Genomic DNA, 14,313 nt, shown 5'->3' with positions numbered 1-14,313 from the left:
TGTGCCAAGAATTGGACCATCGGCAAAAGCCTATTCTCCAGGGCATTACAAATAACAATTCCTACTTAAGTAGATATTTGCAATTTACACATCATTCCAAGCTTAGTCCTCAATAATTCTTGGTCATTTACAGCAGTAAATAGCAGTAGCAGACATGATCGGTGTGGACTTGTTGGGCTGAAGGGCCTGTTTCCACACTGTAGGGGATTCTATAATTCTACAAAATAGACAATAGTTGGGGGAAGAGGGGTTGTAAGGGTAAAGAAGGGTATTTTTTAAAGAAGGGTATTTTTTCAAATCTTAAACATATTTAAAATTAAGGATAGATTAAAACAATCACCTCAAGTTACAACAGATCTGTCAAAAGGAATATGACTATTGTCTATTGTCTATTGACTATTGACTACTGAACGAGGCTGTAGTATAGGACATGCATCACATGACAACCAGGTAGACAATGCTTGGCACATTCAATGTAGTTTGAACTACAAAATAAGCTTTTATTCGAAGATGCCTAATTTAGTTAAGTTTACAGCACTTTCTGAAAGCTAAGTAAATTATACTGCATTATTACTAATTAAATCAGTTTAATATGTTAAACACACTTAAGTCACTAGCTTGTACCTCTGAACGTAAAAACACAGGTCAATGATTGTCCTGAAATACGAAACCAGTCAATCAAATGTGCCACGCCTTCCAATATCTAATGACTCAACCATATGAATGCTGGAAAATAGATCACAATGCCTATGCTCACAGTTTTTCAATATTTATTTAATAAGGCCACTTTCCAAAGTGTAAAAAGGCACCATTCCAGCATTGTCAGATTAATTAATTTTATTGCCAATTATGTAATAAGTCAGCATAATGAACTAGAAAAGTTTTTAGTCACAGGATGTAGCATTACTGATTAGGCCAGTATCATTGTCCATCCCTAATATTCCTGGAAAATATGGTGGTGAGCCACATCCTTGAGTTGCTGTGACACCTGTTAGGGAGCATCTGGATTTTTTAACCAACTGACCGAACTATAGTGCCATTGCTTCACTAAGTCGGGATGGTGCGTAATTTGGAGGGAAATTTGGAGGTATTGTATTCTCATGAATCTGCATCACTTGTACTTCTAGGTGGTGGGGATCACAGGTTTGGAAGGTGCTGTGGAGACCTGGTGATTTGTTGCAGTGCATCATATTGATAATGCTGACACTATTAATCTATTCGTTTTTGAAGGACCGAATTTTTATGGTATAGATTTGGTGACAATCAAGCAGGCTGCTTTTTCCTGAATAGGGTTGAGTTTGATCAGTGTTGTTGGAGTCAGCCAAAAGGGTGGAGTGTATCCACCATACTCCTGACTGTTGCCTTTTAAGTTGGTGGACAGGCTTTAGGGAGTTTGGAAAGTGAGTTACTCACTGAAAATTCCGAGCCTTTGACATAAATGTTGCTACAAGAGCATGAGTATAAAGTTTAGTAAAATCTAAACAAACAATATTCTGGATTCAAGCTACAAGTTAATAGACTGAGAATTACTTTTCTGCAAAGTTTAAAACACTTCAACAAACAGGCAATTTCTTTATTTCTTTTATTTAAGTTATTACATGAGCAAGAAGACCCCATTTCAAGGTAGATTAATTACTCAGAATAACAAATGTCAGACCGAATCTTATGAACGCTATCCAGAAATTATATAAACTACAAATTTTATGAGTCTCTCTCAAGGACTGACACTTTACGATATGTTTTCTGCATATTATAAAACCACATTCTTAATGTGGCCAAGTTGCTTATTAGTGAAGTGCTTATTGCACTTGTATCATGTTTAAGCAATATGTCTATTAATTAAAAATGTAAATGGTAGAATTAAGAAAATCAGAAGATGAGAAACAAACAACAAACGAGAAGTTCTTGCAATTATGTTGAGATACTCTGGTACAGTCTTGCCTTTAAATTACCAGACTCAAATTTCTCAGGAATTCAATGCTCAGAATTATAGTTCAGTTTAGAATGAAAGGATTAGAATTATAATCATAGTAGACAATTATTCACACTACTTCCAAACACAGGAATAAAATCAAATAAGCATACTTGAAGTACAAACATGGCAATCAGTATAGGTCAAGGGCAAGGATAGATTAATATTCAATGTGCACATCCTCTGATGTTCTGCCAAACAGCAAAAAATAAAAATCTTAGCTTTTTTCCTTAAAGATGCGAATTGACGTGCTCTGGATTCCAGCATTCACAATTTATTCTTTTCATGCACAGTACCTGACTGTGGGACAGAAATTTATGAAAACATCCTCTAGTGTCTTCCTGTATATAAATATTACAACATAAATATAGTGCAAAGTGATACAGTTGAATGATCATACTCTTCCTTATACATATCTAACTGGTGCATCTGATGACTAGTGAGTAGCAAGGAAATTGTTACATCAGGCTTGCAAATTATCCCGCAATGTAAATTTCTTCTGCACTGTTTTCTCCAGCTATCTTTTGCAGATTCAACCAACTTTCACCTGAACACATTTATTCTACAGGACAAAATGTACACACTATCAAGTTCTGTAAAATCTGTTCTCAGGATGTGGGTAAATACTGGCCTTGCCAGTGACATTGCCTAACCCTAACTGCCCTTGAAAAAGGTAATGATGAGTTTCTTTCCTAAACTGCTTTTGTTGATGTAATGAAGACAGTACCTCAGTGCTGTTAGTGTATTCCAAGATTCTGACACAACATTTAAATATTATGTGACCAAGAAACGTTAAATTTAATTCCTCAAAAGTACATAAATAGATAAACCCAAGGACAAACACATGTTCAGAGGCTACTTTTCTCAATTACATTTTTCCATTATGCAATAATCATTTAATATCCATTAACAACTTATGTAAATCCAGCCTTTTAATTTTCACTTTCCTTCAAGCTTTCAGATTCAAAATTACAAGTGTGAAATAAGTCAGGCATTTAAGAATCAAAATCAGTGGCATATGCATTTAGATTAATAAATAATGCCCATTAATGCATGAACTGTTTAAATATGATCATTTGGTATGCAACAAAACAAGTGATAACTCATTGTACCTCAAGGGAAACTCTGCATACACCCTTAAGACAAATACATGTTTTACATAAGAACTTCAAATGACCGAGAGAGGATTTCTAGTTACAAGCATATTTGGAAGCAGGTTAAAAAAAGTAGCATTTTCTCACTTGACAAAAAAATGCTTTCGTACAAAAGTAATAGCAAACAACATACTAATGGAAAAAAAATGCATCCACTAAAGGATTTCTGATGAAAATATATCTTGTAAAATAAACAGTATAGGTAGAAGATCACCGCTACTTCCAGCGAGAAAGTATTTGAAGCATCTGTTTTTTAAAGCTTCAAACGAGCAGCTAATTCAGTTTTCAGAATCAAAGATTTTCTGAACGTCAACAAAAACCTGAAAAAAAAATAAGCAAAATAAATTCCAACTTAATATCAAACATTGGCCATTAAATACATGCAAATCTATGGCACTATAATATTAGATCATAGATCTTTCAATGCAAAAGAGAAAGAAGAAATTTAGTCAGCTCAAAGAATAAAAATATTTGCTCTATGTCAAAGAGCAAATAAAGAGACTATAGAGGTTAACTAACTGCTGTACACATTGCGTACCTCATCAACACTTTTGGCACCATCGACTCTTCTTACTTTTCCCTCTTTCTCATATTGGTCTATAATGGGCTTAGTAGACTGCATGTATGTCTGAATTCTGAAATGAGGTCCAATAAAAATAAATATCAAAAGCAGAAGACAATTCTTTATAAACAGGATAAAGAATGGTCATTTGTACAAAGTGCTGAATGACCTCCATTTGTGCTGACTGGCTATGATTTCATGAAAGAAAGTTGCATTTCTACCTTTTTAGCAAACTCTGGACATTGTCATCTGTTCTTCCACTGTCTTTTCCTCTTTCAAGGCAACGCTGTATACAGACCTTTGGAAACAAAAACGTTGTAAGAAATTAAGTTTGGTTTACATTAATGTTCAATATTAAATGACAAAAAGGGATATTAAAAAAAAAGAGAAAATAAGAAAAACACAGACAAGATGTTCAGGCTTTTGAATACTTTCCAAGCTTTTAAATCATAGTTATTCTAATGAGTGGTAGATGGAAGGCTAGTGAACACAGAAGCAGAAACCTCTCACTGCAATGAGAAACAATGCCCAAAAGAATCAATGTGATATAGATTTGAACATAGTTTTAAAGGTGAACATGGATATTTAAATTGTTTCATTCATCTTTTTCTTAAATTACTTCATTTCAGTTAAAGTCTATTACATTACCGTAGTAGCTTAAATATTATGTGTCATTTATTTTACAGTATAATTTTAAATGAAAAATGAAGGAATTTGGACTTTTCACTTCTATTTGCTGTCTGTGAAAGAACTTGCTGTGTAGTCTGATCGGTGCTATCAATGTATTCGGAATCCTGAAGATTATCTCGACTTAGCACCAGATCATTTTTAAAACTGAAATTTTCATAAGGCATGAGCGTCGCTGGCAAGGGCAGCATTGATTACCCACCAAAGATGATGGGAGACAGCCGTATTGAATCATGGAGCTTGTGGGGTTTTGTTACACTTAGTTGTTAGGAAATTCCAGGATCCAGCCAGCAATGACAGAACAACAATACAATTTCAAGTTAGGACAATGTGACCTTGAGGGGGAGTTGGAGATATTAGTGTTCCTATTCACCTGCTGCCCATGTTTTTCTAAATGGCAGGGAGTGCAGATGTGGAATATACAGATAAAAATGCACTGTCCATTTGTGCAAAGTACATCATGCAGTCAGGGTGTGATGGTGATAGAGTGAACAGAAGTTTAATCTGGTAAATAGGGTATCAGTTAAGCAGGCTCGTTTGACTTAAATGGTTTTCAAGTTGTTTGGATATTGTTGAAACTGCTTTTATCTTAGGAAGTGAAGAGTATTCTTTCACACCACTGATTAGTGCCTTGTGGACGCCAAACAGGATTTGGGGAGAAAGGAAAGATGTTATTTTCTATAGGATTCCAGACTGTGTGTGTGTGTCTGTCTGTGTGTAGTGTCTAGTCAATAGCAACCCTAAGATGTTGATGGTGGAAAATTCAGCAATGGTAATTCCAGTAAGCATCAAGAAAGATTATTAATTCTCTCTCGCTAAAGATTGTCATTGCATCATATTTCTATGACACAGATGTTACTTGTTGCATAACAACTTAAGCATGAATATTGTTCAGGCCTTGTTTCAAGTAGACATTAACTGCTTCAGTATCTGAAGACTGATGCATAGTATAGATCAATCATCAGACAGAAACCTCAGTTCTGATCTGATGATGGAGGAAACATTCTTGATGACAAACAAAAAAATGGTTGGGCCTAGGATACTACTGTGGAACACTCTCCTAAAGCTGAGATGATTTGCATCAAAACAAATGAAGAATTGTGCCTCCCCCACCATGGTTGCAACTCACTTTAACTTTACTAAGACTTCCCAACACCACTCTATCTAATGCTGTCTTGAGTCAAGGCAAGTCATAGGCTGGAATGCGATCCAAAGCTGAATAATCCTGGCAGACCTTAAGCTGAGCATCAGCGAGTAGGTTACTTTTGAGCAAATATCACTCATTAGCACTACTGCCAATACTTCTTTTACATCAGACCGAGGGCAGAGCAATACCAGAGCAATTGGTCAGATAAGATTTGCCCTCTTTCTTTCATGGATAAAGAAGAGATAGGTAATTTTCCACATTGTTTGGGTTTGGGGGGCGAAAGCAACTAGAAATGTGTAGGTAAAGTTCTGGAATGCATTTCTTCAGTATTATATCTGATATATTGTCCAGTGCCACAGCTTTTGCTGCATCAAGTGAGTATTAACAGAGAGGAACTCATCCAGAAATCCCCAGGTTTTTATGGACAGCTTTTCTCAAGAATAGCACCAAGCATTATTGCTTCACTGTTGCCCAATGTGTTTTAGATGATTAGCTCAGGAAAATACTATTAAAACATATAATACACTAAATTTACTTTTCTGACATTCTTCTGCCTACTGAGCAACAGCTTTAGAAAACATGCACGAGTGTCACCAGTCCTGCTCAGGATATTTTTCTTCATTCATAGGTCCGTTCATTCAATTACCTCATTGCTACAGTCAAAAAAAAGGACAAATTTCACATCAGCATGATCATTCATTTGTTTGTTCCACCCATTGAGATTGTCTGTGTTTCTCGGAAATCCATCAATAAGAAATGTATTCTTTGCAGCATCTTGAGCCATTTTCTCATCCATTGCCTGCAAAATGTACCAGAAATGTAATGCAAACATTTTGTCAAACTAATTTTGCATAATTTGGAGTTGCTGGTGTTGACTGGGGTGTACAAAGTTAAAAATCAAGCAACACCAGGTTATGGTCCAAAAGGTTTAATTGGAAGCTCTAGCTTTCGGAGCGCTGCTCCTTCATCCACCTGATGAACGACCAGCATTCCAAAAGCTAGTGTTTCCAATTAAACTTGTTGCACTACAACCTGGTGTTGTGCGATTTTTAAATTTTGCATAAACATTTTAAAAAATACATTCAGTATGATCAAATCAATTGGCCTGAGCTCCAAAATACTTTGCAAATTTCTCTCCTTTTTTAATTTCAAAAGAAAATGTGGCTCTTTAACAGGAATATATCCTGAACATACCCTGAACTAATACAATTCTATCAGTATGGAACAAAGATCATTTAAGCATATATGATAACTGGTTAATTATCAATATAAAACAAGAAGGGAGTGGTGCTTTTTATATTTAACTTAAACATTCCTGAAAGGCGAAGTCTACAATCATGTATACTTAGTTTGATGAGTAATAAGCAATATCTGGCATGGAAGAAAACTGTTAGTTTAGTACTGATCATACAGCACTGTCAAGATATCAGTGCAAGTAATAAGTTTGTACTTAAAAATTAGATCTTTAAAGCCCACTGTACATTTTGTATAAGAATTATTCAAGTTACAATTCTTTTAAAAATAAACCTTCCTGGGAAGAGAATGGCTGTAAGTAAATGAGATATTGCATGAAGGGAGAGAGGTTGAGAAGGACAGTCCTTCATGGTAACCTCAGACAGTGCAGGAATTGAACCTTACTGGTGGTATGACATCCAGCCAACTGAGCTAACTAACCTCCACCATTTTAAGAACACAACAAGAGTGAAACAAGTTAGCTGTTGTAAGGCTTATTCTTCCTCCCATGGCAGCTGTTGTAATCAATATGTACACCAAATGTTCCCTTTATCTATTGACAGTAAATTCTGGCCAAATAAGGAAGATTAAGTCCTTGCCAAATAATTAAGACTGTTGTATATTTTTCATGGCAAGTTCATTACTATTTCATTAGTGATTTTAATACCAAGATCTTCTTACAGAACAATGTATATTGGTAAGTTTTCAAATGGGACCCAGTGTAAATATTTAGCAGGTTAACAATATCAATTCGTCGATATTTCAGATTTACCATCGACTTTCATTTCAATTGCAATCTTATTTGAAGATAATCATTACAGGTCATAAAGCTGTGGGTAGGAGTCTTTGCAAAAAGAAGCTGTGCTTGCTGACACCATAACTGAGGGAATTAACACCCTCACAAATTTACACTGTCTGTAATGTCAGTGCTGGACTAGGGCAGCTCTCAAGAATCCCAGAATGTCTTCAGTGGATTCAGTAAAGAAGACTAAATATAATCTACTGTTTTTAGTCTGTAAAAAGTTGTCCTACCTTTTTTATAAGCTTGATAGTTATTTCCACTGGAACAATTTTTCCTTCTTTAATGTAACTGCCAATCAGTTCTCCATACTGAGTACCCTCTTTGCTTTGTTCAGAACGAAGTAGATCACCAGCAGATAAGTGAGTATATCCATATTTCTGGACAATATAAAAAATAATTAATGATTACAAGATTTTAACATATTACATTCAAATAGTATAGTGAAAACTCAGGTAAACTTCAATATCACAAAAATTGAAAGCCAAGTGCAAAATACCTTGCAGAGATTTCACGGAGATGGATTTTTAAAACTACTGCATGGGCATAAAATCTAACCAAAGCTACAGCTGTCATTCAATTTTGGCAATATACTGCTCTCATGATAAAATGCTATTTGAAAATATTTCTCAGAAGTAATATTACTTAAATATAACATTAGCAGTATGCCATCAAATGGACAGAATTCCTAATTTTATATGAGTCAATCTCCTAAGATATTGTACCTGGGGAATTGAAATTAAATATAAATTTTGAAGTGAAGAAAGATCAAAGAGGAGGAAATAATTCAAGTGGGATATTTAGGCATAATTTGATCCTATTATAAAGTTATACTGTATGGCTCTATTTTGGTACTTTTATTCAATTTTCCACTGTCACATTTGATATTCCAACTCAATAGAGTGAATCAAATATTTTAGACCCATGCTAACTGAGAGACACCAAATTTAACATAATGATATGCCAAGTAACATAAATTAAATGTTGCAAGCATCATTTCAAGGCAACTGAGAGAACAATTTCTATCCATACAGTTGCAGGTTTGCGATGCCACTGCTAGGTGAGGACAATAAGCTGAAAGCAGACTGGGACAATGAGAAGTCGGGGGAGTAATGACATGCCCATAGGCAAAGTAGGCAACAAAGACCAGTTCCTGAGTAGAGTTAACACAGTGTTCCAGATGCACAATGACATCGCCAATCGCACAGACTTCCTGTTTCAATGTGATTTCAGGCAGGCTACACGGTTAATTAAAAATAGTTAGAGTCATAGAGATGTACAGCATGGAAACAGACCCTTCGGTCCAACCTGTCCATGCCGACCAGATATCCCAACCCAATCTAGTTCCACCTGCCAGCACCCGGCCCATTTCCCTCCAAACCCTTCATATACCCATCCAAATGCCTCTTAAAATGTTGCAATTGTACCAGCCTCCACCACATCCTCTGGCAGCTCATTCCATACACATTCCACCTTCTGCATGAAAAAGTTGACCCTTGGGTCTCTTTTATATCTTTCCCCTCTCACCCTAAACCTATGCCCTCTAGTTCTGGACTCCCCGACCCCAGGGAAAAGACTTCGTCTTTTTATCCTATACATGCCCCTCATAATTTTGTAAACCTCTATAAGGTCACCCCTCAGCCTCCGATGCTCCAAGGAAACAGCCCCAGCCTGTTCATCCTCTCCCTGTAGCTCAGATCCTCCAACCATGGCAACATCCTTGTAAATCTTTTCTGAACCCTTTCCAGTTTCACATCTTTCCGATAGGAAGAAGACCAGAAATGCATGCAATTTTCCAACAATGGCCTAACCAATGTCCTGTACAACTGCAACATGACCTCCCAACTCCTATACTCAATACTCTGACCAATAAAGGAAAGCATACCAAACACCTTCTTCACTATCCTATCTACCTGCGACTCCACTTTCAAGGAGCTATGAACCTGCACTCCAAGGTCTCTTTGTTCAGCAACACTCCCTAGGACCTTACCATTAAGTGTATAAGTCCTGCTAAGATTTGCTTTCCCAAAATGCAGCATCTCGCATTTATCTGAATTAAACTCCATCTGCCACTCCTCAGCCCATTGGCCCATCTGGTCAAGATCCTGGTGTAATCTGAGGTAACCCTCTTTGCTGTCCATTACACCTCCAATTTTGGTGTCACCTGCAAACATACTAACTGTACCTCCTATCCTCACATCCAAATCATTTATGTAAATGCCAAAAAGTAGAGGGCCCAGCACCAATCCTTATGGCACTCCACTGGTCACAGGCCTCCAGTCTGAAAAACAACCCTCCACCACCACCCTCTGTCTTCTACCTTCGAGCCAGTTCTGTATCAAATGGCTAGTTCTCCCTGTATTCCATGAGATCTAACCTTGCTAATCAGTTTCCCATGGGAAACCTTGTTGAACGCCTTCTTTTGCATAAGTGAAGTTTGACTAGATCATCTCAAACAATACAAATGTATAAGCTCTACTGAAGGCATTGTTGTTTGGTGCCTTAAGAAACTAAAAGAAATTAGAGTATTGGCTAATTTATATTGCCTGGAATTTACTCTTCTCTCACTTATATGCTACACGTTCATTCAGAAGCTTCATAGCCTATCAATTAAAAATAAATATTGAATGTAGATATCCCTGGCAAGTCCAGCATTTATAACCCATCCTTAGCTGCTCTGAATTAGATACAAGGGAGTGGCTTGTTAGGATAGTTCAGAAAGCAGGCAAGTCTACCACAATTATTGAGTCATTTGTAGACTGTACAAGGTAAAAATGACAAGGTTCCTTTCTTAAAGGAAGTAGTGAACCAATTAAGTTTTCAAAATCCAAATGCTTTATGACCACTTTTTACTGACAACAATTTGGACCATACAGCAACATAACATAAAATATCTCATTCACTGGAATAAAAAACAAAATTTGGCATCAAGCCAGATAAGCCAATATTAGGGAATATGATACAAAGCTGGGGTGAAGAGGTGGATTTTAAAGAGTGTCTTAAAGTAGTAAAGAGGCAAAGAGATTTAAGGATGGGTCAGTGTGGACTTGTTGGGCCGAAGAGCCTGTTTCCACACTGTAAGTAATCTAATCTAAGTGCTCCTTGTTGGCAGCTGAAGTCATGGATTCCAAAGGTAGAACAATTAAAATCATAACGGCTGAAGTGGTCAGAATTATCAATTATCTTAGTGGGTTGAATGGCTGGAGAAGATGAGGGGAGTGAGGTCATAAAGGAATTTGAAAATAAAGAAACAGTTTTAAAAGCTGGGAACCACCTGAGATCAGTGATGAAGGAAGAACACAGGCACTAGTGTTTTGGATGGCTTAAAGGTTAGAAAGTTTTGAATATGACAGCACAGTTCGGAATGCACTAGAAGTGTAAGTCTAGAAATAACAAAGGCATAGCTGAGGTTTTTTAGGAACACACAAGCTGAGGCAGAGGTAAAGGCGATGACTGAGTGGTAAGAACAGGGAGTCTCAGTGATGGCATGATTGTAAACAAAAGTTCATCTCAAATTGAATATGAGCCATGTTTGTAAACAAGTTGGTTCAATTACAAACAGTTACAAGAAAGATTCATAGAGCTGTACAGCACAGAAACAGACACTTCATGCCAACTGGATATCCTAAATTAATCTAGTCCCATTTACTAGCATTTGGCCCATATCCCTTTAAATCCCTTCCTATGCATGTACCCATTCAGATGCCTTTTAAATGTTGTAATTGTACCAGCTTCCACCACTTCCTCTTGTAGCTCATTCCATACACGATCCACCATCTGTGTAAAACAGTTGCCCCTTAAGTGCCTTTTATGATGTTCCCCTCTCAACTTAAACCTATACCTCTAGTTTTGAATTCCCCGACTCAGAAAATAAAAGACTTTGGTTAGTCTCCCTATCAATGCCCTGCATGATTTTATAAATCTCTATCAAGTCACCCCTAAGCCTCCATGATCCTGGGAAAATAGCCACAGACTTTTCAGCCTCTTACTGTTGCTCAAACCCTCCAACCTTGGCAATACCCTTGTAAACTTTTTAAGTTTAACAAAGGTTCCTAGATGTAGGGAGACTAGAACTGAACACAGTATTCCAAAAGTGGCCTAACTAGTGTAATGTACAGCTGCAACATGACATCCCAACTGCTATGCTACTGCACTGACCAATAAAGGTAAGCTTACCAAATGCCTTATACATTTCCAGGAGTAGATAAGCAGAAGGCTGGAGGAACACAGCAAGCCAGGCAGCACTAAATGCTACCTGGCTTGCTGTGTTCAACTTTGGATTCCAGCATCTGCAGTTTTTATTTTGTCTCTTCTTCACTACCCTGCCTATCTGTGACTCCTCCTTCAAGGAAGGAATGCACCTACATTCCAAGATCTCATTTTTTGGCAATACTCCCCAGGACCCTACCATTGAGTCCATAAGTCTTGCCCTGATTTGCCTTACCAAAATGTAACACTCCACATTTATCTAAATTAAACTCCATCTGCCACTCCTCGGCCCTTCGGCTCATCTGATCAAGGTCCCATTGTACTCTGAGATAACCTTTTTCTGCACCCATTACACCACCAATTTTGGTGTCATCCGCAAACTTACTAATCATTCCTCCTATTTTCACATCCAAATCATTTATATCAATTACAAAAAGCTATGGTCCCAGCACCAATCCTTGCAGCACACTGCTGGTTACAGGCTTCCATGTGAAAAACAACCTCTACCACCACTGTCTGCCTCATATCTTCAAGGCAATTTTGTATCCAAATTGCTAGCTCTCCCTAGCATGTGATCTAACTTTGCTAACCAACCTACCATGTGAAACCTTGTTGAACACTTTGCTGAAGTCCATATAGACACATCCACTGCTGTGCCTTCATCAATTACCTTTGCCACTTTTTCAAACACTCAATCAAGTTAGTGAGACACAAAGCATGTTGACTATCCCTAATCAATCCCTGCCTTTCCAAATACATGTAAACCCTATCCCTCAGAATCCTCTCCCATATTTACCCATTACTGACATCAGTGAGCGAATCAGTGACTTGGGGTCAAAGCCTATTGTGGGAACGAAAGACAATTACTTCAGACTTCTCAAAACTTAAATGAGGATTTTTTATACTATTAGTATTGGAAACTGGACAATCTGATAATTTAGATACCAATTATTCAGTTCCAAATTTGACAAAAGTTTCTGTCCTTTAAACAGCCAGTATGCAGAAGTAGAAAAACACAGTTGGAAATCCTAAACTACTTTGCAAAAAGCACATTTACTTTTTGGAAGTTAACCGTACATAAGTATTTATTAACCTAACCAATAACTCAAAACCTCACAGGTAAACTCCTTTAAAATTTGCAGTCCCACCCAATCTTCTCCTCAAGTTAAGCACTCAATAGAAAAATGCAACCACATATAAAATTAGAATTGCAAAGCAAGTTGGATATGGCTAAATTATTACATGAATCAGTACACTCCTTAATACTTGCTCACAAAATTAAAAGCATGTGTATTTTTTAACCAAAATGCTGTTCCCTGAAAGTATTATCAAACTGACAAACAAGTTTTCATTTTTTTGGATGCATCACAATTAAAGTTCGACAATTTCAGATAATAACTTCTACTTCCTAATGTCCTCCATCACCACTCTGAGACAGCAGGTGAGGGTAATGATTCCAGTACATTTTATACCTCCTTCAGACTCACTTGTTACTTAAATCTATTTCCACCCACTTCCCTTCCGCCATTTAATCGCCCCTACCTTTCACCCAATTACGGTCCCTTTCCGCGTTTTCTGTCCAACTCCTGCTACTTCAATTATTCAAAACCTGTACATCTCCATTTCTAATTCTGATGGAAGTCTGACGTTAGCTACCTCACCCCCTATGCTGCCAGAACTCGAGTAAGGATTCTAAGTCTATTCCAAATTAAATGATGGATCAGATTTATATAATCATTAATTATTTTTACAACTTGTTAGTTAAATCATATCCACCATATTCCATTTGCTTCCGGCTTCGTTCACTTTCCCGAACAAAACATCGAGTTGCTCAAGGCCTCGCCAGTACACTTAAGATTAGAAATGTTCATGCGAAATTCTACGACACAATCAAATCACCCCACTCCCCGTTTGAGATCAAAGGGGGTTTTCAAGTGAACGGCAGCTCCACTCCCTTCTGAGTGAATGGTTCCAGGACATGCATTGCTCTGGACCAGGGGCTGCTTTGCTACATGATATTTTCAACCCACCTGGACGATTTTGACGCACTGAGTCCCTTTCCCGGCTCCTGGCCCACCGAGGACAAAAACCACTTTGGGCTTCATCATCAGCAATTTCCGAATTAACGCTCCCCAACAAGAAATAACCATGCACCAGCCCGGATCTTCCTCACTTCTCCCGCCGATAAAGCGGAGGTACACTTTTAAAGAAAAGAGTAATATATAATCAGTAGGCTATCGCTTTCTTCCTCTGCAGCAGAGACACAAGCGCCTTCTGACTCAAATCGCACGACGGAATGACTGCTTCCGGGAAAGAACTCCACGCAAGCAATAAAGCTTTGTTCACTTCAATTCAGGCAAAGGGAAGGTTGTATTGAGTACTCGCAAGCAACGACGTCATTTTAAAACTACAAACATTGCGATTACAACGAAATCGATGATACTTTCAAAATATACCTATTATAGAGTCCTAAAGATGTATAGCACGGAAACGGACCCTTTGGTCCAACTTGTCCATGCTGACCAGACATCCTAAACTAATCTCGTTGCA

The 14,313-nt window shown here is 37.5% G+C and overlaps 1 protein-coding gene across 1 annotated transcript; it reads right to left on the bottom strand.

Moving 5' to 3' along the window:
• Positions 1-1,565: 1,565 nt before the first annotated feature.
• Positions 1,566-14,064, bottom strand: cmpk (cytidylate kinase). The gene is made up of 6 exons (XM_072574249.1): positions 13,794-14,064; positions 7,788-7,934; positions 6,169-6,321; positions 3,910-3,986; positions 3,665-3,761; positions 1,566-3,446 (listed from the first exon to the last, which is right to left on the bottom strand). Exons 1-6 carry the CDS (start codon positions 13,911-13,913, stop codon positions 3,405-3,407), a joined length of 636 nt encoding a protein of 211 aa, XP_072430350.1. The 5' UTR covers positions 13,914-14,064; the 3' UTR covers positions 1,566-3,404.
• Positions 14,065-14,313: the final 249 nt, after the last annotated feature.

This window comes from Chiloscyllium punctatum, chromosome 7 (assembly GCF_047496795.1).
Source record: "Chiloscyllium punctatum isolate Juve2018m chromosome 7, sChiPun1.3, whole genome shotgun sequence".
Lineage (NCBI taxonomy): Eukaryota > Metazoa > Chordata > Chondrichthyes > Orectolobiformes > Hemiscylliidae > Chiloscyllium > Chiloscyllium punctatum.
Note: the sequence above shows the minus strand (reverse complement) of the source record. Positions and strands in the feature narration are given on the sequence as shown.

Bases quoted from the DNA above. Each gene is read 5' to 3' on its own strand.
- cmpk (XM_072574249.1), bottom strand. From the start codon at position 13,913: ATGGTTATTTCTTGTTGGGGAGCGTTAATTCGGAAATTGCTGATGATG. The intron at 7,935-13,793 runs GTGGGTTGAAAA...TATATTGTCCAG, and splicing joins AGTGCGTCAAAATCGTCCAG to AAATATGGATATACTCACTT. The intron at 6,322-7,787 runs GTAGGACAACTT...TACATTTTGCAG, and splicing joins CTATCAAGCTTATAAAAAAG to GCAATGGATGAGAAAATGGC.